The following is a 22,837-nucleotide window of genomic DNA, read 5'->3' as shown; positions in this document are numbered from 1 at the left end:
AAAGTGCTCTTCACCGACGAGTCGCGGTTTTGTCTCGCCAGGGGTAATGGTGGGATTCGCGCTTATTGTCGAAGGAATGAGCGTTACGCCGAGCCCTGTACTCTGGAGCGGGATCGATTTGGAGGTGGAGGGTCCGTCATGGTCTGAGGCAGTGTGTCACAGCATCATCGGACTGAGCTTGTTGTCATTGCAGACAATCTCAACGCTGTGCATTACAGCGAGGACATCCTCCTCCCTCATGTGGTACCCTTCCTGCAGGCTCATCCTGACATGACCCCCCAACATGACAATGCCACCAGCCATACTGCTCGTTCTGTGAGTAATTTCCTGCAATACAGGAATGTCAGTGTTCTGTCATGGCCAGCGACAAGCCCAATCTCAATACCATTGAGCACGTCTCGGACCTGTTGGATCGGAGGGTGAGGGCTAGGGCCATTCCCTCCAGAAATGTCCGGGAACTTGCAGGTGCCTTGGTGGAAGAGTGGGGTAACATCTCACAGCAAGAACTGGCAAAACTGGTGCAGTCCATGAGGATGAGATGCACTACAGTACTAAATGCAGCTGGTTGACACACCAGATACTGACTGTTACTTTTGATTTTGACCCCCCCTTTGTTCAGGGACACATTATTCCATTTAGGTTGGTCACATGTCTGTGGAACTTGTTCAGTTCATGTCTGTTGTTGAATCTTGTTATATTCATACAAATACTTACACGTTAAGTTTGCTGAAAATAAACGCAAGTTGACAGTGAGAGGACGTTTCTTTTTTTTGCTGAGTTTAGATTTAAGAGGATTAGTGGTCAGTAGTCTGTTAGTTAAAGTGTTCTTTATTTTCCTTTGTGGCCTATAAGAGGTAGGCCTATTTGCTACTTTTCAGATTCCACCCAAAGAAAATAAAGACATTTTCAAGGTTCCAAAAGCCAACAGCAACAATTTATGCCGATTTGGGAGGGGCAACACTCAAAGTAGGCTCGTCTTTAGCTGAGGACTAAATATAAAACCAAAAACAAACAAACACTACTGTAGTAGGATTTCGTATTATTTTTTTGGTGTGTTCATTCCTGGGCTACTGTTGCTGATTTGTTCGTTGCCAGGGGGATCGTGAGGAAGTTCATGAGCAGTTCTAGAATTAGGCCCAAGTAACACTCCCTCTATCCTGAATGCCAAAAACGAAAGGCATTCCTGTCAAAAAAATAGCTGTGTGCAGGCCAAGAATTTCCCAATATGGTATGGAATCAGTTGCCTGAATACTCACTACCTCAGCATTCACATACAGTACCAGTCAAAAGTTTGGACACACCTACTCATCAAGGGTTTTTCTTTATTTTGACTAGTTTCTGCATTGTAGAATAACAGTGAAGACATTTAAAACTATGAAATAACACATGGAATCATGTAGTAACCAAAAAGTGTTAAACAAATAAAAATATATGTTAGATTTTCTAAGTAGCCACCTTTTGCCTTGATGACAGCTTTGCACACGCTTGGCACTCTCTCAACCAGCTTCATGAGGAAGTCACCTGGAATGCATTTCAATTAACAGGTGTGCCTTGTTAAAAGTTAATTTGTGGGATTTCTTTCCTTCTTAATGTGTTTGAGCCAATCAGTTGTGTTGTGACAAGGTAGGGGTGGTATACAGAAGATAGCCCTATTTGGTAAAAGACAAAGTCCATATTATAGAAAGAACAGCTAAAATAAACAAAGAGAAAAGACAGTCCATCATTACTTTAAGACATGAAGGTCAATCAATGTGGTACATTTCAAGAACTTTGAAAGTTCCTTCAAGTGCAGTCGCAAAAACCATCAAACTCTATGATGAAACTGGCTCTCATGAGGACCGACACAAGAATGGAAGTCCCAGAGATAGCTCTGGTGCAGATAAGTTAATTGCACCTCAGATTACAGCCCAAATAAATGCTTTACAGAGTTCAAGTAACAGACCCATCTCAACATCAACTGTTCAGAGGAGACTGTGTGAATCAGGCCTTCATGGTCAAATTGCTGCAAAGAAACCACTACTAAAGGACACCAATAATAAGAAGAGACTTGCTCGGGCAAAGAAACACCAGCAATGGACATTAGATAGGTGTAAATCTGTCCTTTGTTCTGATGAGTCCAAATTAGATATTTTTGGTTCCAGCCACCGTGTCTTTGTGAGACGCAGAGTAGGTGAACGAATGATCTCGGTTTGTGTGGTTCCCACCATGAAGCATGGAGGAGGAATGTGATGATGTGGGAGTTCTTTGCTGGTGACACTCAGTGATTTATTTAGAATTCAAGGCACACTTAAACAGCATGGCTACCACAGTAATCTGCAGCAATAAGCCATCACATCTGGTTTGCGCATAGTGGGACTATCATTTATTAAAAATAAAGAAAAACTCTGAGAAAGTGTCCAAACTTTTGACTGGTACTGTACATGTTTTAAGAATAAGTCACTCTTAGAAGTTCTTCAGCAACCAACCAACCATGCCTGAAACTCAGTGACACTAAACCATATTAAGCCAACAATAGGTTATGTCATAATTAAGTCTGACTGCAATCATTGAAGTTGTTTGTATTGACGAGGGGAAAGGAGGGGCTTTGTACAAAATAAAGTCATCAGCAATTGGATGGTCTCTAACCAATCAGTGTATCAACCCATCGGTATCTGGACAAATCAGATGGCTACAAATGTGCTCGCATTCGGTGAAGCGTCGGGCAGGTTCTCGGATCCAGACTCATTGCAGAGAAGAAGCTCACGTCCCTGGGCGTGGCCTAGCATTTGGCAAGAGCAAGGAGTCTGGGTAGCCAGGCAAGGTGTCATCAGAGGTTTATGTTAATGTAAGCTCGTGTTTTGGCCGTGTTCGAGAGGATCAAAACTGTAATGTATCATAGGTAAATTATGACTGACTGATCTACAAATAATGAGTAGTTATTTATGATGCAAGGTTCTTTGTCGATCAGTTGGCAGTCGCCTGCACAGTCGGCAGCAACGTCGAACTTAACCAATGTGCTTCCATCAGCAGTTTGACATGAAAGACTTGTGGCGAGCATAATCAACAACCTCTGCATCATTCAAGACTGTTGCTTTGTGAGAAGGTGTTGGAAGTTCAGTTAGCCATTATTACTGTGTAAGTAAATATCTTAAAAAGTACCCAGGGCCTTCCCTTGGCTCCAAGTCAGAGCAGGTCCACTGGAACTACGGCCCAGTGAGTCACAGGTGCTGACCCGCATAGATGGGAATATAATAGTAGAATAGTGTGAGCATTCTGGGTAAAACACTGGGAAAAATCCTTAGTGGAAATGCACCATTAGTAAAAGAGATCTGTGATGGATGATGATGTGACTTCCTGGAGCCAAGAGACATCAGGATGGAAGGAAATGAATCACAAGGATCATGGTTAAGCAGGAAATACTAGGATGACATGGTGATGACATACTACTACAGAGATGCCTGCCCGCCCTAACGCCTAGGCTGCCCATCAAACTACGAGAAACACTGGTCAGTTACTGGTTGATCACATATCGCCTTTATTAAATACTTAACAACCTCCCCTACAGTGAATGGTTACAAAATGGTACCTCTCATCAAACAGGACACTGTTCAATTTACAAAGCAGTCACTTTTTGCAAAGGGAAAACAAAAAAAGACACCTTTGTAGCCAGGTCACCCCAGACTTTTCATACCGCTACAGAATTGTGAGTTTATTTTATTTGTTTGAAACGTCAACAAAACAAGAATGTCAGTGTCTGTTTCTCCTCTCACGGTTACAGGCTGCATCGCACTTAAATGCAGGCGGGAAGTCTCTCTCACCAAATGATTTGATTTAACTGTCATGTGACATAGGGAGGAGACAGGCAGATATAAGTATAAAAAAAATAAATTAAAATGATCATAACTCACACATGACAGACGGACACTCATGACAGTTGTGGTTTTCAATTATACAGTTCTGACTCAGTGGCAGAGAGGTGTGAGTGGAACCTCAAGCAGGGGTGTGTGGGGTGGTGGGACCAACATGGCCAACATAGTCATAGGCATCACCCCGACACACAACAAACAAACAGACAGAAGAGGCTAGAGAGAACACAGTGCTGAAAGAACAGAGGGCTCAAATATTAAAAAAAGAAGAGACAGCCGACAGAGGAGTAAGACTGACAGATAACAGACAGATAAGCACAAAGAAATTACTTCAAATCAAGCAAACAAAAGAGTTGTATTCATATATAATATACTGTGCTGTTATAACGCTACAGGCAGAGGGATTGGCAGTAAATGTTCTCTATGTGTTATCTTAGCCTGCGATTGAACTAGAAAAGATACAATGATTGACAAGAATTCTTCCCACGGCGACAGTGGAAGTCAGTGACCTGAAAGGGTTGGTGAGATGGGACAGAACGGTTGATAAAGGGAGAGTTTGGAGACTGGAGTTACAAACAAATGCAAAGGAAAATGAACAGGACTTGGAGGAGCATAAATGAGGAAGTACAGCCCATTTAAATCTGTGGACGCTTATGTTACTGTTGTCCAACAATTGTTTTCTCTTAAAGCAGGGAGGAACTCTCATAAAGGGAATACATTTATTTATACATCTGTTTGTTTTAAAATAGAGGTCTCTCTTTCCCAGACTCCAACATATCCCTCCCACCCACACCCGGCCCCAAAGTTTGTTATAGAATCTCATTAGCAAACACTGCAGGTGTGACGCCTGGCCAACACGTTCAAACGTTCACCGTCTGCGGCCAGTCCGGCTCCCGCCTCAGTGCGCTCCTTGCTGACGCGTTCAGTGTTCGTGTCTAAAACAATATTCGACCAGCCAGGTGGATAGGTGCAGATATCACTGGCAGAAGGGTGATGCCGTGGGGTCAAAGCCTTTGAAAACCTCCTTCAGAGAAGCATTGTCCTGCTCCGTGGTGGTGGTGGTGTCGCTAGGCTGGGCAGGGCTGTTCCCACCAAAGGGGCTTCCGGAGCCGCTGGGCTTGCTGGCCTGTTTCACCATGGTGAAGAGCGAGGACACAGGCAGGTTGTGGACACCCGCCGGGGCCTGCTCAGCAGCACCAGGGGGACCCTGTCCGGCCGTGGAGGAGCCAGGGGCAGCAGGACCTCCGGGGGGCCCGGTGGACGGCGAGGGTGCAGGCTTGGGCCTGGGCCGGTTATAGCTGTTGTAGCGGTCAGTGGACTGCTCGCTACTCTTCTCTGGCTCCGGCTGGTCCAGGGCAGACTTACGGACAAACAGGGGCTCCTTGGCCTTGGGCTTGGCTGGTGCTGCCTCAATGGGTTTGGGCTCTGTGGGGCCGCTGCTGGGGGTTGTGTTTGTGGTGGCACCAGGGCCCTCAACTTTACCTGCACTAGGAGTCCGGGGGTCATATAGACTGATCCCACTCAGCACACTGCTACCACCAACTGCACCCGCTCCCCCTCCACGGCCCACCCCACCTGCAGACAGTAGCCGAGGGTCGTAGGGGGCGATGGTGGGGGAGGAGGAACCGGAGGTGGGTGGAGGGGCTACCGGGGAGACCGTCAGAGGGGGGACAGGGGACTCTGAGGGCTGCTTCAGGGCAGATTTCTGCGGCTGGAGCCGTGGGTCAGCGGGGGCTTTGCGGGCCATTCGAGGATCGACAGGCTTGTCGACAGGGGTGGGCAACAAAGCAGGAGGCGCCGGCAAGAGGGTTGTTGGAGGGACAAGGGGGAGAGGAGGGGATGACTGCGAGGGGCCGGATGAGGCGTTAACAGTCTTGAGGATGCGAGAGAGCAGCTCAAAGTCTGGGAGGGAGGAGGAGGCTGGGGCGGGGGGTTCTAAGGAGGGAGGGGGGATGGGTGGGGTAGGAGGGGGGGGCGCCGTGTGGATCCGCTGCTGGCTGCGTGAGAGGCGGGGGTCCATGGCTAAGACAGGGGGGATGCCTGGGGGGAGGGGGAGGAGGTCCTGTTTAGGGATTGGGATGGGGATGAGGTCCTCAGGGTTCCATGTCACTGTCTTAGCGTATGGGGGCATGTGCAGGAGAATGTCCTTCTTGATGTGGCTGAACTGCTTCAGCTGGGAGCGCGGGTCCCTCAGGGCCATGCCCATCAGGGGGTCCAGGGGGATTGGCACAGGCTTGTCCCTCAAAACCCTCTCCGTCTCCTCCTCTTCTGCAGGGGGAGCCGTGAGGGGCGGGGGCTTGTACACCAGGGGGGCGTCTGGTTTAGGGGTGAGGGTGGCGGTAGCAAGCCGGGCCAGGCGGGGGTCTGCAGGGGTGACGGTGGATGCCGAGGGGGGGTTGGGAGAGTCCAAGGCCTGGGCAGAGTCTGTGGCCCGGGAGAGGCGGGGATCACGAGCCAGCCGGGGGTCCCCCTGGCGGGGGTCCGCCAGTCGGATGGGGGGGTGCGCTGGGGAGCCTTTCTGGAGGCGGGGGTCGCTGGGGGGGCCCTCAGGTTTGGGGGCCCCTGGCTCTGCTGGCGGAGCGTCTTCAAAATGGATGTGACACTGCCGCCTCCATCCTCATCCTCACTGGAGTACCAGTTAGCTGAGTCACCTAGGAGATAAAGCAACAGGAATCAGTGATGACACCCAGTTTAGAAACCACAACTAGTTCAGAAACCACAACCGCCGAAAACTAGGGGTGTGAACGAATTTGGGACCCTTAAAATTAAGAATGTTTTCCCCCCCACAATTTTGATCACAGTGCATGCAGCTGGCTCGCCTGTTTTCTTTCTTTTTGCTAATGTCTTCGATCTGTAGCGTGTAGAATATCCTAGCCTATTCATTGTTGACAGGCCCTGCTTTACTGAGGTTACAAGACATTGCAAGCCAAGAAATTTCGAGACACAGCATTCCATTGATTGCCGGTAGATAGGCCTAGTGTATAGTTCTGACTCTGTCTGCCTGTTGGCTGACCTGCCTATACCGTGTCCCTCCTCTCTCATTCTGTCCCTGGCCAGCTCGCTGTGAAAGATGTGAGTTTGTGTCTTCTCGGCAGTACGGCAACTGATCAGTCTCGTCCTTTCCAAAATATACTGAATCTTAGGAGTCAATTCCTAGTGGAAAATGTTTTCTTTCTACTAAATGTCTTGTTAAGTCACAGTATTTCAACTTTAAACTACATTTGTAGAAGAGTGGTCTTGCTAGCAGGCAGGCAGGCTGTGCGCAGGCAGCTCAAGATAATTTGATTGACAGTTCCTTTACAGAGAAGTATAATGCTTGTTCACTGGTGCTTCAAAACTATCTCCAGAGAAGGATTCGTGTTGCCATTTAAAAAGCCGTAGTGTACCCTTACAGCCATTGCACACCCTTACAGCCGTAGCCCTTAAAAGAGTATATGAATGCGGTAGATATGACTTCATTGCCCTTCCCAAGTGGTCATACATACGTAATAGGACCATTATTCTGCATTGACATGGAATTGTATTATATTTTTCTTATAGTTTTAATGGAAATCCGAAAAAATTGCTGTTTTAAACATTAAGCAAAATTTAAAACAGTCTTTTAAGTCCAACAATAAAAAAAATATTTAAAAAAAACTGAAAACTTGGGGGGCCAAATAAAAACAAACGTGGGCCAAAATCAGCCCGCGGGTCGTCAGTTGGAGAACCCTGACTTAAATCAATGTCAGTGCCCAAGATAATTAGTAAAGTATCTCACACAACAACAGCTCCACCTAGCGAGGGTGTAGAGGCCAATTGGAGTCCCTAATCTGATCGATGGGAGTATATTACGCAACCACAGCCCAGAGGATGTTGACTCTGCTGAGGGGTTCCAGTGAGGGTCAATGGTGTTATACAGACATTTTCTGCCTCCCCGGGATACATATACACTGCCAGTCAAAAGTTTGGGGTCACTTTGACATTTCCTTGTTTTTTAAAAGATAAGCACATTTTTTTTGCCCATTAACTTAAAATTTATCAGAAATACAGTGTAGACATTCTTAATGTTGTAAATGAATATTGTAGCTGGAAACGGCTGATTTTTAATGGAATATCTTCATAGGCGTACAGAGGCCCATTATCAGCAACCATCACTCCTGTGTTCCAATGGCAAGTTGTGTTAGCTAATCCATGTTTATAATTTTAAAAGGCTAATTGATCATTAGAAAACACTTTTGCAATTATGTTAGCACAGCTGAAAAATGTTGTTCTAATCAAAGAAGCAATAAAACTGTCCTTCTTTAGACTAGTTGAGTATCTGGAATAACAGCATTTGTGGGTTCAATTACAGGCTCAAAATGTCTCAAAAATAAGACTTTCTTCTGAAACTCATCAGTCTATTCTTGTTCTGAGAAATGAAGGCTATTTCATGCAAGAAATAACCAAGAAACTGAAGATCTCGTACAACGCTGTGCACTACTCCCTTCACAGAACAGCAAAAACAGGCTCTAAACAGAATAGAAAGACGAGTGGGAGGCCCCGGTGCACAACTGAGCAAAAAGACAAGTACATTAATGTCTAGTTTGAGAAACAGACGTCTCACAAGTCCTCAACTGTCAGCTTCATTAAATATTAACCGCAAAACACCAGTCTCAACGTCAACAGTGAAGAGGCAACTCCGGTTGCTGGCCTTCTAGGCAGAGTTCCTCTGTCCAGTGTCTGTGTTCTTTTGCCCATCTTAATAATTTATTTTTATTGGCCAGTCTGAGATATGGCTTTTTCTTTGCAACTCTGTCTAGAAGGCCAGCATCCCGGAGTTGCCTCTTCACTGTTGACATTGAGACTGGTGTTTTGCAAGTACCTTTTAAGCCTGTAATCGAACCCACAAATGCTGATGCTCCAGATACTCAACTAGTCCAAAGAAGGCCCGTTTTATTGCTTCTTTAAATCAGAATGACAGTTTTCATCTATGCTAACATAATTGCAAAATGGTTTTCTAATGATCAATTAGCCTTTTAAAATGATAAACTTGGATTAGCTAACATAACGTGCCATTGGAACACAGGAGTGCTGTTTTCTGATAATGGGCCTCTATACGCCTATGTAGATATTCCATTAAAAATCCGCCGTTTCCAGCTAAAATAGTCATTTACAACGTCTACACTGTATTTCTGATAAATTTGATGTTATTTTAATCAACAAGAAATGTGCTTTCCTTTCAAAAACGAGGACATTTCTATGTGACCCAAAACTTTTGAACGGTAGTGTACATTTGTGACCAAACAAAAGGAGACAGGAACACTGTAAACTTTCCACTGATTTAAGCAAGCACTTTTCGGGGCTAATACCGTACCACTTATGAATCATACGATTAGCTTTAGTTGTGTCCTAAATGGTACCCTATTCCCTTTATAGTGAACTACTTTTGAACATGGCCCAAGCCAGGGTTTACACAGCATATGCACTCAACTCAAACTTTTTAATGCGCTCTATGTAGCCTATACGGGTGAGTGCGACCTCTAGTCAGTATTTATATTGTGTCTGTATCAATATTGCATAGTTCTGCAGTGTTTGCACTGCCAATACACTGTTTATACTGTGTCAGTGGGAATTGTTTGTTTTGTCTATGGAGAATTGAGATGGTGCCTGCAGTAATTTCCCATGGTGGTGCATGCCAGGTTTACCAGGCCCAGGAGAAGTGCTTATGTTATTGCCTGTGCTGGCTTGCCGTTATATTAGTGTCTAAGCAAAATAGACATCAATACCGTGTCGACGGCTCGAGGGCCACATCGGAATTTCAACATTTATCGAGGGGAAGGGCAGTTATTTGAAAACGTATAGGTCCATTATAATTTCAACAGACTGTACATTCTATCTAGTTTTAGACATTCAAGAGTGGCCTGGGTAGCTTAGACTGGTGGAGCACTTCAGCAACTCTCCTCTATCTTTCCTATCTCTATATCCTATCCAATAACCTTTTATTTTTTTGAGTGGCCTGGAGTGTTTTTCAACCCCCTAGAGTCAAAGCCTGGGGGGGTTCTACTAAGCTAGCACATGGAATTGTTTTAAGATGATCATGCCAAGGATCATTTAGATATTTGATTTAGAAATTTAGGACCCCTTTAGGTATAAAAAAATATATAAAAAAATGTTTTAATGAAACATTGAACGTATGTTGCCCCTGGTCTACAGTGTGTGTGAAGAGCATACCGTCCACATCCCTCTCTCCTCCCCCCTTGGCTAGTCTGGCCCTCTCCTCGTCCTCCTGCTGTTTCTGCTGGATTCTCAGGAACAGCATGCGCTGGGCCGGCGGCAAGAAGTCGGGCATGCCCATCCCCGCCTGCTGACTGGCTGAGCCTCCGTTAGCAGGGACGTCCGGGCCTCCAATGGAGCTCTGGTTTCCTCCCGATCCTCTTCCTTCTTTCTCGTCCATCCCTCCAAAGCCCTGGAAGTCATCACCTGGAAGGTACAGGAGGAGGTTGAAAACTACAACACTCAGACACATTACAGCACAGGTTTAGATTCCATCTGAAATTATATTGGATGGGCCAACATTAGTCTGATGCGAACAGTGACTGTTTGCTTCGTTCATTATGTGGTACGCTGTCAGCTGAGTTTACCTTCCTCCTCCACCCCATCCATATTCATGTCTTGCTGCTGGTTGAAGAAGCTGTCAAAGAAGTTTCCCCCTGGAGGAGGTCCGGGGGGCATCATGGGCCCCCCTTCTGAGCCAAAGCCTGGCATCATGGGGGGTCCTCCGGGGCCCATGGGCGGGGGAGGACCCATTGACATGTCTGGGGGCATCATGCCAGGTGGAGGGAACCGAGGCGGAGGCCCACCAGGCCCACCGGGGAGCCCTTGGGGGCCAGTTGCGCCAGCTTGGCCTGTGGCAGTTCCTGGGGTCTGACCTCTGTAGAGAGAATAATTATTGAGGTTAACTATGTTCCTAGTACAAACTCAAACTATAAAACCCACATAAATAGGTTTGGATGGATGTGAAAAGCTCACCTGTGATTAGCTAGTTTCTGAGCTAGCTGCCCCGTGGGCTGCACCTTGATCTCAAACAGTGAGGGGATCTTCTTCCCACCATTGCCGGAACAGGGGGGTGGGGGGCCCATGGATGGTGGTGGGGGACCATTGGGGTTGGGAGGGCCTTGGTAGGGGCCACTTTCTGGGTAGGGGGGAGGGGGGCCAGGACAGGGACCGGGCCCTTGGGTAGGCCCTGGGCCGGGGAGGCCGTTGGGGGACATGGGGCCCTGTGGTGGTCCAGGAGGTCCAAAGTCCCCAGAGCCAGAGTTGTCAGGCGGCCCTGGTCTGGGCGGTGTCGGGAGCAGGCCCACCCCTGGAGGAGGCTTGGGAAGGGGGTTGATCCCCTGCTTCTTTAGCTCCTCCACCTCCTTCTCATCCTCAGCTCCAGCCTCGGCATCCTCCGCAAGCATCTAGGAACACAAGAGATGAGAAGGTGGTCAAAAGGGGTTAACAGACTAACACAGACAGAGCAAGAAACACCAGAAATGAGAAGAGAGTGAGTGAAAGTGTGAGAGCGTTAACGAAACAGAGGTGGTGTCTAAATCCACTTGAGGAAGGCTCACCTTGTTTAGCAGGTCTTGGGTGTCGTCGGTAAGAGGCTCGTGGGAGAACATGCATTCGTCTCCATTCACACAGCTCCCGGTGGTGTGGAACAGCTTGCAGGGGAAATCACGTGCTGGCGAGTTAAAGAACTATGGATGGCCTGGATGGACTGAACTCACTCAAAGACTGTTTCATGGCCACATAGGCCCGATATTCAAAATGCGTCCCAGGGCTAGCACCGGTATAGGCTATATTAAACTTGACAACTAGTATGGCCGTTCTAGTTATGCTAGCTGTAAACACACACTGAAGGGAATATATGAAATTTCCTATCTGATACAAAGTGGACTGCAGGTAAAGGATATCATGCATGTAGGGGCAGTTTTCAGCCCGTGCGCAGAAGCCAGTGATGTAGAACTTGCAGAGTTCTTTCTTCTTGGGCAGCTCAATGTCGTGGCTGAAGTTGCAGTGTTCCCCCTAGAAAGTTGGCAAAGAGATAAAAAAGCAGTTGACAGTAACATGTTAGAAGAATGATTTGACAATCTATTGAGAATGCCTAGCAAGAACATGATCTCCGCTCAAATTCCATGATTTCCTTCTTACCCAAGTACAGCGGCCCTCCATGTAGTACTTGCAGATAGCTTTCCCTTTCTTGTCTTGGTGCTTGTCCCCCTGGTGCTTGTTGTGCTGGCCTCCTCCTCCATCCTGCACCACAACACAAACAAACAGGTTCTATTTGGCCTTGCGGTGAGGTCTTCCAACGATTACAAGTTTTAAAGTGTTATCAGAAATCCAACTTGTACAGGTTGAGTATTCATTCAGAGGAGCGAGCAGGTCTGTAAGGTGTTGGTTTTATTCTCACCCCCATGTCCCCCATGTCTCCATTGTTGTCCTCTTCGTGACCCTGGTCTCCACCCCCTCGGCCCCTCCCTCGGTTCCGCCCTCGGCCTCCACGGTTCATACCACGCCCTTGTTTCCCACGGCCCCTTCCCCGCCCACCTTTGCCACCTGGTAGGAGCAGGGAGAGAGACACTTCATCAGTGGGCTACAATGGAACAAGACAGGCAACCATTTTGGATCGGGTGAAAAGCACATTTACTAAGAAAGGACATCAGAACAGCTAACCTAGTATGTATATTACAATAGCATGACTAAGTATTGTTTAGTATGAATAATTCTGACAGCCAACTCACCCCTTCCACGGTCTTTGGACTTCCTGTACTGAGAGTATTCATCATAGTCATCCTCACCCATGTGGTCATAGTCATCATCTCCATACTAGAACACAAAATCAATTGGATGAGTGACAATTCAGAAACAAGAATATACTTTCCTGAGATTTTCAGCACTTTGCTGCTTTAGCACCAGTATGTTTGATAGATCATTTCACATTGTCTGTGCATCTGGGACCAGAGGATGACTGTCTTTGACTCACCTCCATCTCGTCTCCTCCTCCCCCTCCTCCGTACATCATCCCTTCTCCGTCCTCGTTGTCTCCACCCATCTTGCCCCCTCGCCCCCGACCCCTGCTCCCTCCTCTTCCTCTACCTCCACGCCCTCCTCCTCTCATGCCTCCTCGACCTCGTTGGTTCTTCATACGACCTTTACCTCCTGTGGAGAAAGAAAACGAAACACTGTCAGCACCTTGTGTCAGCATATGAAAGGCACGTGGGGACCTGCAAGCAAACTAGTAACGGTTGTTCAATTCACCTCTGACCCCATTTTTGCTACCTCTGCCCCCGCGACTGTTGCCCCTTCCACCTCCATCGCCGCTGCCTCCCTCTTTGGCCTTGCGGTACTGGTTGAGCTCTTTGGTGAAGTCATCGTAGTCTTCATCGCCCATCTCTTCGTCCTCCTCTCCCTCGTAGTTCTCCTCTTCATAATCGCCGTAGCCCCCGTAGCCTTGCTTGTCCATCTTTACGTAGCTGCCCTTCTTAGGCATGGGTCCACCGTGGCCGGAGGACGGGGCTGGGGGGTAACCTCCAAGGGACTGGGAATCAATCAATCATTGTTAGACCACTGTGATTACATGGTAGTAAACAGATTAGCAACTCCACAGCAAGTATCTTCAATCGTGTGATTTAGAGTGCCGCCATGGGGTAACTTACAGAAGGGGTGTACGTAGGGCTATAGTCCCGATACTTCCTCTTCTCACCTGGGCTGTAGTCAGAGTCATCACTAAAGTCTGAGTGGTCATCACTGGAGGAGGCATGGCGCTGTAACACCACACACACAACACAGAAGGAGGGATAGGTTGAGTGAAAATGTGCTTAGGAACATCTTTAGACTACAGTAAGAAAGCAATAACCTCCCTGATCTGAAGGGTCTGTATCGGACGATGACAGCCAGAACAGAGCTGGATGTGAACCACACACACACTCTTACTTTGTGCTTGGATTTGCGTCTCTTCTTGGCTCTCCTCTTCTCCTTCTCCCGCTCCCTCTCTTTTCTCCTCTTCCTCTTGTGGCGGCGGGCTTTCTCGTCATCCTTCTCATCGCCGCTGGCGTGGCGCTCTTTGCTGCGGTGAGTTTTCTCTGGGGGGGGCGCCTCTGCTGCTGCTGTTCCTTCACCTTCATCTTCTCCAACTCCTCCTCCGGCGCTGGGTTCCTCTGCCACCTCCACCTCTCCACCATCATCCTCCAGCTCCCCTTCTTCCAACTCACCATCCTCACGCCTGTGACAGAGGATAGATAGACAGGACATCAAAATGCTGTTCAAGCCACACTCAGGTCTCATCCGTGTAGTTCATGTTTGGACTCCCAGTATGTGACAGGTAGAGGGTTCCTGGGTGGTGAGCATTCCATTCCTAGACACCCCCACAAGACTATAACAATAAGGGATCAAAGCTTTTTGTCAGGGGGAAAAGTACAGTGGAATAAAATGGCATTAACAACCGCGACTGCTAGTTTGGGAATTTGGATAATTCCCTTTTCATGGTAGAGGTAACATTGCGAGTCTCAGGAACCCGTTTTACACATTTTATATTTATAACTTGTATAGCCGGAGCAAGTCACTTCCCCCATGTTCTAACTCGAGTAATTCAATGTGTAGGTTTCAGAGGCTAATTATGGTGTTTCCTTGTGTGTTTCTGTACGCTTGTCTTGACAGTGGAGATAACACGGTTATCCGCAGGGCCAATCAGCTGTTGTTAACCTATGACAATGTCTGAGAGCTGCATTTGTCTGAACTCGTCAAACAGTCACACCACTGTTCACCCACAAACCATGACACACCGTAGGCTGCTCTGCTGTAACACTCTGATGAGTTAAGAGTGTTGTGTTTGGGTGACTGGGTTGGCTGTTATTGCGGGTGACATGAAGGACCTAGTGTCTGCTGAGAGAGTCAAGAGGGCCAGATCATGTTTTTCTTAGATTGACCACATCGGCATAGGCCTACTGACTGTATGCTGGAGATAGGACTGCTAGGGTGTAAAGTCTGTGATATTTCTGTGTCAAAACAGGCCGAGTTATTGTGAGGCGTGTCAGGGATAAGGTGGGTGTGCTCTGTGGTAAACAAATTATATGGCTGTTAATATATGGGACAGCAATCAATAACAGCAAGTTTCTCTGTGAACAGCATTTCAATATAGGTATGACATTTCCATGTGAGTGTAGTGTGTACACTGAGCTTCACTGTTTTGTCTCTATGGTCTGGGAAATTGTTGAGAGTGATGCAACTATTGTGATGTAACAGGTTGGGGGAGGGCGATTCAGTAGGTCCAAACTTGCTGGACTGGACATGGGCAACCGTTGGCTTTCATTACGCAGGGTGGATTCAACATCAACATACAACACTATGTCAAGGACATTTCGAAATCGAGTTAGTCATTCCTGTGCAGGGAGACAGAAGTGTTTACATCAAAATAATCTTAAACAGTCTGCTATTTATCAGTGAAGACCAGTCAATTTCATCTCTCAACAGTCCTCAACAGCATGCAATATGCTTACATAGGAGATTACAAATATTTAACCAACAACCAATACAAATCTTAAACGTTACACAGAAAACCACAACAGTCAAAACTATATTACAACTGGGATAGCTAGGCCTAAATGTAACTAGAGAACACAGACAACAAGAAACAGATACTTTCCCCCCTTGCCAGCTTTCAAGGTGTAGTTTCACAGAGACACCATTGCATGATTTACTGAAATACACTGCCGTGACAATAAGGCAGGCGTGGCGGTGATAAGTAGGATATGACCACCATGTCCATTTGAAGCCTCACTTTAGCCATCGAGTCCAGCCTACAGAGTTAACAGATATTTGCTGACACTGATCAGAGCAGGCTTGAGTAACAGCTTTGCTTTCAGTGTCTGGTATAGCCTAATTTCAAAATGGTCCAGGTTAGGCCTTTATTTTATTATTCAAATACAGACTGGAATAGAATTGACTTTTGGCCAAAGTACACAGAAATGGTTTGGGTAGTAAAACAATGAGTTAGATGTAGGCTATAGAATAGACTATACTCGTGAGCATACAGACCCAATCTGTGCACATAAGCCTATAGGCCAATTGAAACAAATAAAATGTAAACTGATCTCTCTTTATACTCACACCACACGGTCCACACCAAATCATCAACGTACTAACTTCCTATCTAGGACATGACTTTCCTCCTGGGCCAGAGGGTTGCTGGGTCTTACTAGTCTCCCGCTCCTCCTTACGTTTAGTTATCCTAAGTTTACTCTCAGCCAGAGAGGGTTCACATATAGACCTAGTCACTCTTAAATAAACCAAATTAATCTAAACATTTTTTTCTCCTTCATTGTCAATGGCATGGTTTTACAACCTGGCCTAAAACAATGTAGTCCACATAATTTAACTCAGCACAGCCTACCCTTAAATCAAGATCTGCCACGGCAGTCACACAAACACTCACGCCCCTCAAGAGGTGCAGGGAGGCCATTCTTGATGAGCGCAGAGCTTTGTATTGCTGAGGGTTCTATAGACTGACATGGGCACACACATAACAAAGGCTCTACTGACACAGCTCTGACTCTTGGCCCTTTTCCCTAGTGGGGTGCCAGGTACAAGTATTGAGGATTCTGTGGAAAAAGGTTTATCATGAAAACACTTTATCATGATTTTGCTCAGTTCAGATGCCAGCCAAGCCAACGTATACTTCTGCAGAGGTGTGCCACTCCCATTGGCTGGGAGAATGCCTAACCATTTGCCTGTGCAAAGAGATGTTAGGGTCTGGCCAAACCCCATCTTGTCTTGTACTAAATTAAAACTTACTCTTACAACTAGAGGCCGACCAATTAATCGGAATGGACGATTAATTAGGGCCGATTTCAAGTTTTGATAACAATCGGAAATCGTTCATTTTGGACGCCAATTTCCCCCCCCACCTTTATTTAATCTTTATTTAACTAAGCAAGTCAGTTAAGAACACATTCTTATTGTCAATGATGGCCTAGGAATGGTGGGTTAACTGCCTTATTCAGGGGCAGAATGACAGATTTTTACCTTGTCAGCTCAGGGATTCAATCTTGCAACCTTACGGTTAACTAGCCCAACGCTCTAACCACCTGCCTCACGAGGAGCCCGCCTGTTACTCGAATGCAGTAAGAAGCCAAGGTGTTGCTAGCGAGCATTAAACTTAATCAATCATAATCACTAGTTATAACTACACATGGTTGATGATATTACTAGTTTATCTAGTGTGTCCTGCGTTGCATATAATCGATGTAGTGCGCATTCACGAAAAAGGACTGTCATTGCTCCAACGTGTACCTAACCATAAACACCAATGCCTTTCTTAAAATCAATACACAGAAGTATATATTTTTAAACCTTCATATTTAGCCAAAAGAATTCCAGGTTAGCAGGCAATATTAACCAGGTGAAATTGTGTCACTCCTCTTGCGTTCATTGCACGCAGAGTCGGGGTATATGCAACAGTTTGGGCCGCCTGGCTCATTATGAACTAATTTGCCAGAATTGCATGTAATTATGACATAACATTGAAGGTTGTGTAATGTAACAGGAATATTTAGACTGATGGATGCCACCCGTTAGATAAAATACAGAACGGTTCCGTATTTCACTGAAAGAATAAACGTCTTGTTTTCGAGATTATAGTTTCCGGATTCTACCATATTAATGACCTTAGGCTCGCATTTCTGTGTGTTATTTTGTTATAATTAAGTTTATGATTTTATAGAGCAGTCTGACCGAGCGATGGTAGCCACCAGCAGCCTCATAAGCATTCACTCAAACAGCATTTTCGTGCGTTTTACCAGCAGCTCTGCTGTTTATGACTTCAAGCCAATCAACTCCCGAGATTAGGCTAGTGTAACGATGTGATGTGAAATGGCTAGCTAGTTAGCAGGTTGCGCGCTAATAACGTTTCAAATGTCACTCGCTCTGAGAATTGGAGTAGTTGTTCCTCTTGCTCTGCATGGGTAACGCTGCTTCGAGGGTGGCTGTTGTTGTTGTGTTCCTTGTTCGAGCCCAGGTAGGGGCGAGGAGAGGTACGGAAGCTATACTGTTACACTATCAATACTAAAGTGCCTATAAGAACATCCAATAGTCAAAAGGTATATGAAATACAAATGGTATAGAGAGAAATAGTCCTATAATTCCTATAATAACCTCAACCTAAAACTTGTTACCTGGGAATATTGAAGACTCCTGTTAAAAGGAACCACAAGCTTTCAGATGTCCTCATGTTCTGAGCAAGGAACTTAAACGTTAGCTTTCTTACATGGCACATATTGCACTTGTACTTTCACATCCAACACTTTGTTTTTGCATTATTTAAACCAAATTGAACATGTTTCATTATTTATTTGAGGCAAAATTGTTTTTATTGATGTATTATACTAAGTTAAAATAAGTGTTCATTCAGTATTGTTGTAATTGCCATTATTACAAATACATGTTTTTTTTTAAATCGTCCGATTAATCGGTATCGGCTTTTTAAAATATATATATTTTTTAAATCTGTATCGGTGTTGAAAAATCATAATCGGTCAACCTATTATAGTTGTAGCCTTATATAGTAGCCTACATTATGTAGTAGACTATTTCAAACTGAGATTACAAGGGTTTTGGTTTATTAACATTACGGTAATAAAGGGTGTATATGAAAATGATAGTCAAGCTGGGTCGATTTCCTGACAAATGCGCGGAACAGCAAATGCAAAGCACCTGTCAACAGCCTCCTCTGGGTTTTATAGTCTACATCACAACGATTTTTCAAACAGACGAGTCAGGAAATGATAGCACTCACTACTGCCAATAAGATAAGGCTCTAGTCTACTCTATGCCAAGGAAAAATGCCAAGGAACTATTAACTGAAAAAAAGTTACACTCGGATCCAAATATATAGCCTAATACGAATAAATAAACCACAATCTAAGGATAGGCTTGGATAATCACACGTCAAACAAGACAACCTTTACTGTTGCTATAAAGTTGTGTGCATGCACTGGACACACCCTATGTGATTCCAAGTGCATAAATTGAGTTAATACTGAAAGTACCAGGTACAATCACCAACGTATACTCACGTTTTCGCTTACAAATACATTTTACAACACTATTCATGCATCATCACAACAGGATTACATCTGAATTAAAAAGGTAAAAAAATCCCCTAGTTATCAATTAAACTACAAACAATGGGCCTTTATCAAAATTATGGGAAGTACTTACTGTGAGAGGTTTTCTTCACATTCTGCACTCAAAAGCATAGTGGTCTCCCCACTTTATTATTAGGGTTTGTGGAATGTTATAACTTGGGTTGTTGGGGGGAATGAATGTTGCAGACAGGGCAATCAGGTAACTAAATAGGGAACATTTGTGTTTTACTTCACTTTTTAGACATCTGAAATGCTTTGCAAACGTTCAACACAGTTCTGGGATTTGGTGGGTGTTTGGAATAACAATCTAAAGTAAAATAGCAGTCTGTCCTGAGAAGAGAGAAGGGGGAAACTTTATAGGGGCACGAATTTAGGCGATTTTCCTGAACATGCATGGAAGTTAATCCATGCATGTACAGATTTAGTAATTACTTTTTTGTATGGATGGCACAAACACATTCCAAGTGGAGATTAGAACGATAAAATAATTGTGCAATCATTTTGGTTACATTGTTGCTGACTAGTTAGTATGATCAACTGCACGCCTTGGAATTGTATCAATTTCTTAATTGTTAGTGATTAAATGTTCTATAAATTGCTAGCTAGTTGGCTTAGTTAACGTTAACATGTGGACCAATAGTTAGCTTAATAGAAGCAATTCATTTTATTCGCCGATTCAAGAGGGCTCGGTCTACTGGGTGACAAATGTTTTCAACACAACTAGCCAGTTGCTACAAAGGCAGGCACAATGGCGGCCTTTGGTTTTCTAGCTAGTCTGGCCAGATTGGTCTGGCAAGCTAGCTATCAAAAAAGAAACTGCGTAGTTAGCTAGCGTAACTCGTTAGCCACGTCGTTACTTAGCTGGAGTGCCAATAAAGGAAATACATACTATTTCCAACGACTGTCTAATGAAATCAATTACAATCAAGTTGTTAATCTGACCTGAAATACCTAGAATGGAATGATTAATTAGGAAACGGATTTAATTCGCCCTATTGGCTTGGTGGATAGTTTGCAAACTGCCTTTTCTTTCACGAAGGGAAGCCAGCTAGCCAACTAGCTAGCGAGTTGGAACCTGAGCTAGGCCTTTCTTTGCCATGTAATTTTGCAAAGCTTTTGTGTTCAAAAACGTTTGGACATCTAAGATAATTGGACATATATTCAGAAATTAATTAATTTTAGCTAGTTAAGTTAATGGTGGACAATTAGCAAGCAAAAGAATATCCTTTTTTTCTTCATTCGGTCTTTACTTTGATGGGGATGCAACTTTGCTGGATCAGTTATTTGAACTGATGGTCATTTCTTCATAAAATAACTTCTTGAAATACTTATTCAAACTGAACAGATCCCATGATCATTTTTGACCTTCCAGTTTGCGCTGAGCAACGTTTCAAGATGGCGTTCGTTACCTCTGTACTTGTTCCCCAGAAAAAGGCGACTTTAATCCCTTTGAAAGAAAAAAATGAAAAAGAAACCTGTGCTTTTTATGCCTAAAAAGCACAGGACAAATAAATAGTTTGATAGAAATATGATTGTAGAATTACTCGACCTTTCGTCAGTGAGAAGACTGTGTTCGTGGTTGGTTGTTGTTGGGGAGTTTGGATGGACAGTCATGCTTTCCACAGCCATTTCCTCTAGCTACATTTAGGTGCAAAAAAAATTACAACTCTACTGGCTTATGCGTCACTTAACTTGGATCTACAGTACTTGTTAATGGTTTTAGGAAGAGTTTCAGTTCATAGTAGTCAATTCCCCACTAACAGTTGTTAGAGAAATAGGTAGAAATTGTGTCCTGAGGTTCTCCGTCCTACAGTTGCGCTGTAAAATGAAACTCATCCACTTAAAATGGCTGTCTCCTCCAAAGTGAAGGGGCGGGATATTCCGAACGTGACGACATAAACATTACGTTCTCATACGTTTGTCACGGAAATACCCGAACGTTCTTCGTTCAGCGGTTGTCAAAGAGCACTCTTTGGCATAGGTCTATGCATATCTGCAGCCAATGGGTCTGGATTTTAGGGCACATTGAGATATTCTTCTGCTTGTCCAGTAATTTGAACAAGTTCACCTTTCTCTTAGATAGTTGGCCCTCAGTTCCCTCTCCATTACATGACTATTGGCGGTAGCTGTGGACGGCAACGTGTGTCCCCTAGTCTGTGTGCATGTCCTGTACTAATTATAATTCACGATTAAAGCCACAGTCAAATTTCAACTTATCAGTAACCTTTTCAGTAACCTTTAATTCAGTGATTGGTTCAACTGTTTTGCCATATCACAATAAAATAAAAACCAAGGACCAGGTATAGGCTCCATTGTTCATGTTTTTGTTGCCATGGGAAACTTTGTAAACAAATGTAATAGCTTCATGTTTTAATAGTAATTTCCTCTCACAGAATGTCTGAGCACTGCATGTGAAAATTTAATAAATACATTTCTTCCACTGTTACATTTTTGTTGGTATGCCCTTGCTATGATGGTATCAGTGGAGGCTCCTCAGAGGAGGAAGGGGAGGACCATCCTCAGTGAATTTTATTAAAAAATATATATTTTTAAACATTTAAAAAGTTATCATTTTTAGATAAAACTATACTAAATATAATCACGTCACCAAATAATTTATTAAAACATTATTTTGCAAAGAAAGTTTACAGTAACCTCAACAGCACTCTAGGGTAGCGCCATGGTGTAGCCCGAGGACAGTTAGCTTCCGTCCTCCTCTGGGTACATTGACTTCCATTCAAAACCTAGGAGGCTCATGGTTCTAGCAATGCACTGCATAAAATGTGGCGAGTAATTCAATGAGAGAGAATGACAGTAGTTGAACACATTTCTTCCAAAATGAAGGAGAAGCGAGAGAGTCATTTTTTTCAATTACTTAGCTAGCAAATGCAGCTAGTTAGTTTAGCCTACAGAAGCACAATGCTCAAACAGAGGGATACTATGTTAGCTAGCTGGCTATGACTTTCCAACACAACACTGGAACTCTTCCAAGTCAAGGTAAGCTTTTGGTTTTACAAATGTATTGCCACCGGGGCCTGCCTGTGTAACTGCTTGCTGACTACACTGTAGCGTTACTGCATGAGTGTAGCGGGTTTACTAACGCATTAGTTCTATTAGCTATGCTGACTATGACGTTACTTTAGATAATATGGTGGCAACGATGTAGGGTTCGGCTTGGAAAGGCTTTTTCACCTGGTCACAGGTGTGTTGTGCATTGAAGTACATAAGAGAAGGGAAGAGGTGAGAGGAGGAGAGCGCATGGATGCGAGGAGGAATACAACGTGGCTGCTATGAAAGTGAACTGTGTTTACGCATGCTCAGCGGTGTATTCATTCCCCCGATTCTGCTGAAACTTTTCTTAAACTGAACAAAATGGGTATAAGCATACCTGAATTTGTCCAATAGAAACTCTTGTTTGCAACTGTTGGACTAATGATTACACCCTATATCAGCTATATGCAGGCGAGAGTGTGCAGGGTGGTATTGAATCTCATGTCTGTCGCTGACTTTCACCTCAAATTTGTCTCTCGACCTGTGTGCATCTACGTTGTAAACTGTCATTCATAGGCTAGATTGTAGCAACCGCATGATGGGTATAGGGAAAATCATGTATTAGACTAAACCTATCGCTGTTACATTGAACTGGGGGAATGGAATATGAATGACAGTCATCCAATATGCTTTAATAGAAACAAGGCCATGCTCATGAAAAAATAATTGTCCTCCCTCATCTTAAATGGCACTGACCGACACTGGCTAGTCTTACAGTGAGAGGAAAACATAACCAGTAGATGTCCTAGTCTTTTGATAAAGTCACTAAAGTTGAACCCTTAATGAATCTGAGTGTGT

At 44.7% G+C, this 22,837-nt stretch overlaps 1 protein-coding gene across 1 annotated transcript; it reads right to left on the bottom strand.

The window, feature by feature from the left end:
- Positions 1–3,490: 3,490 nt before the first annotated feature.
- LOC135552739 (zinc finger CCCH domain-containing protein 4-like) lies at positions 3,491–20,838 on the bottom strand. The gene is given in 15 exon segments (XM_064984550.1): positions 3,491–6,401; positions 6,404–6,496; positions 10,035–10,283; positions 10,445–10,734; positions 10,833–11,263; positions 11,417–11,526; positions 11,762–11,873; positions 12,000–12,101; positions 12,259–12,404; positions 12,590–12,674; positions 12,832–13,007; positions 13,107–13,386; positions 13,505–13,612; positions 13,782–14,070; positions 20,538–20,838. Coding segments are annotated over 15 exon segments (4,131 nt in total). The 5' UTR covers positions 20,618–20,838; the 3' UTR covers positions 3,491–4,821.
- Between the last annotated feature and the right edge of the window lie 1,999 nt (positions 20,839–22,837).

The sequence above is a fragment of the Oncorhynchus masou genome, chromosome 13, assembly GCF_036934945.1.
Source record: "Oncorhynchus masou masou isolate Uvic2021 chromosome 13, UVic_Omas_1.1, whole genome shotgun sequence".
Taxonomy (NCBI): domain Eukaryota; kingdom Metazoa; phylum Chordata; class Actinopteri; order Salmoniformes; family Salmonidae; genus Oncorhynchus; species Oncorhynchus masou.
This window is presented reverse-complemented; position numbering and strand designations above follow the sequence as displayed.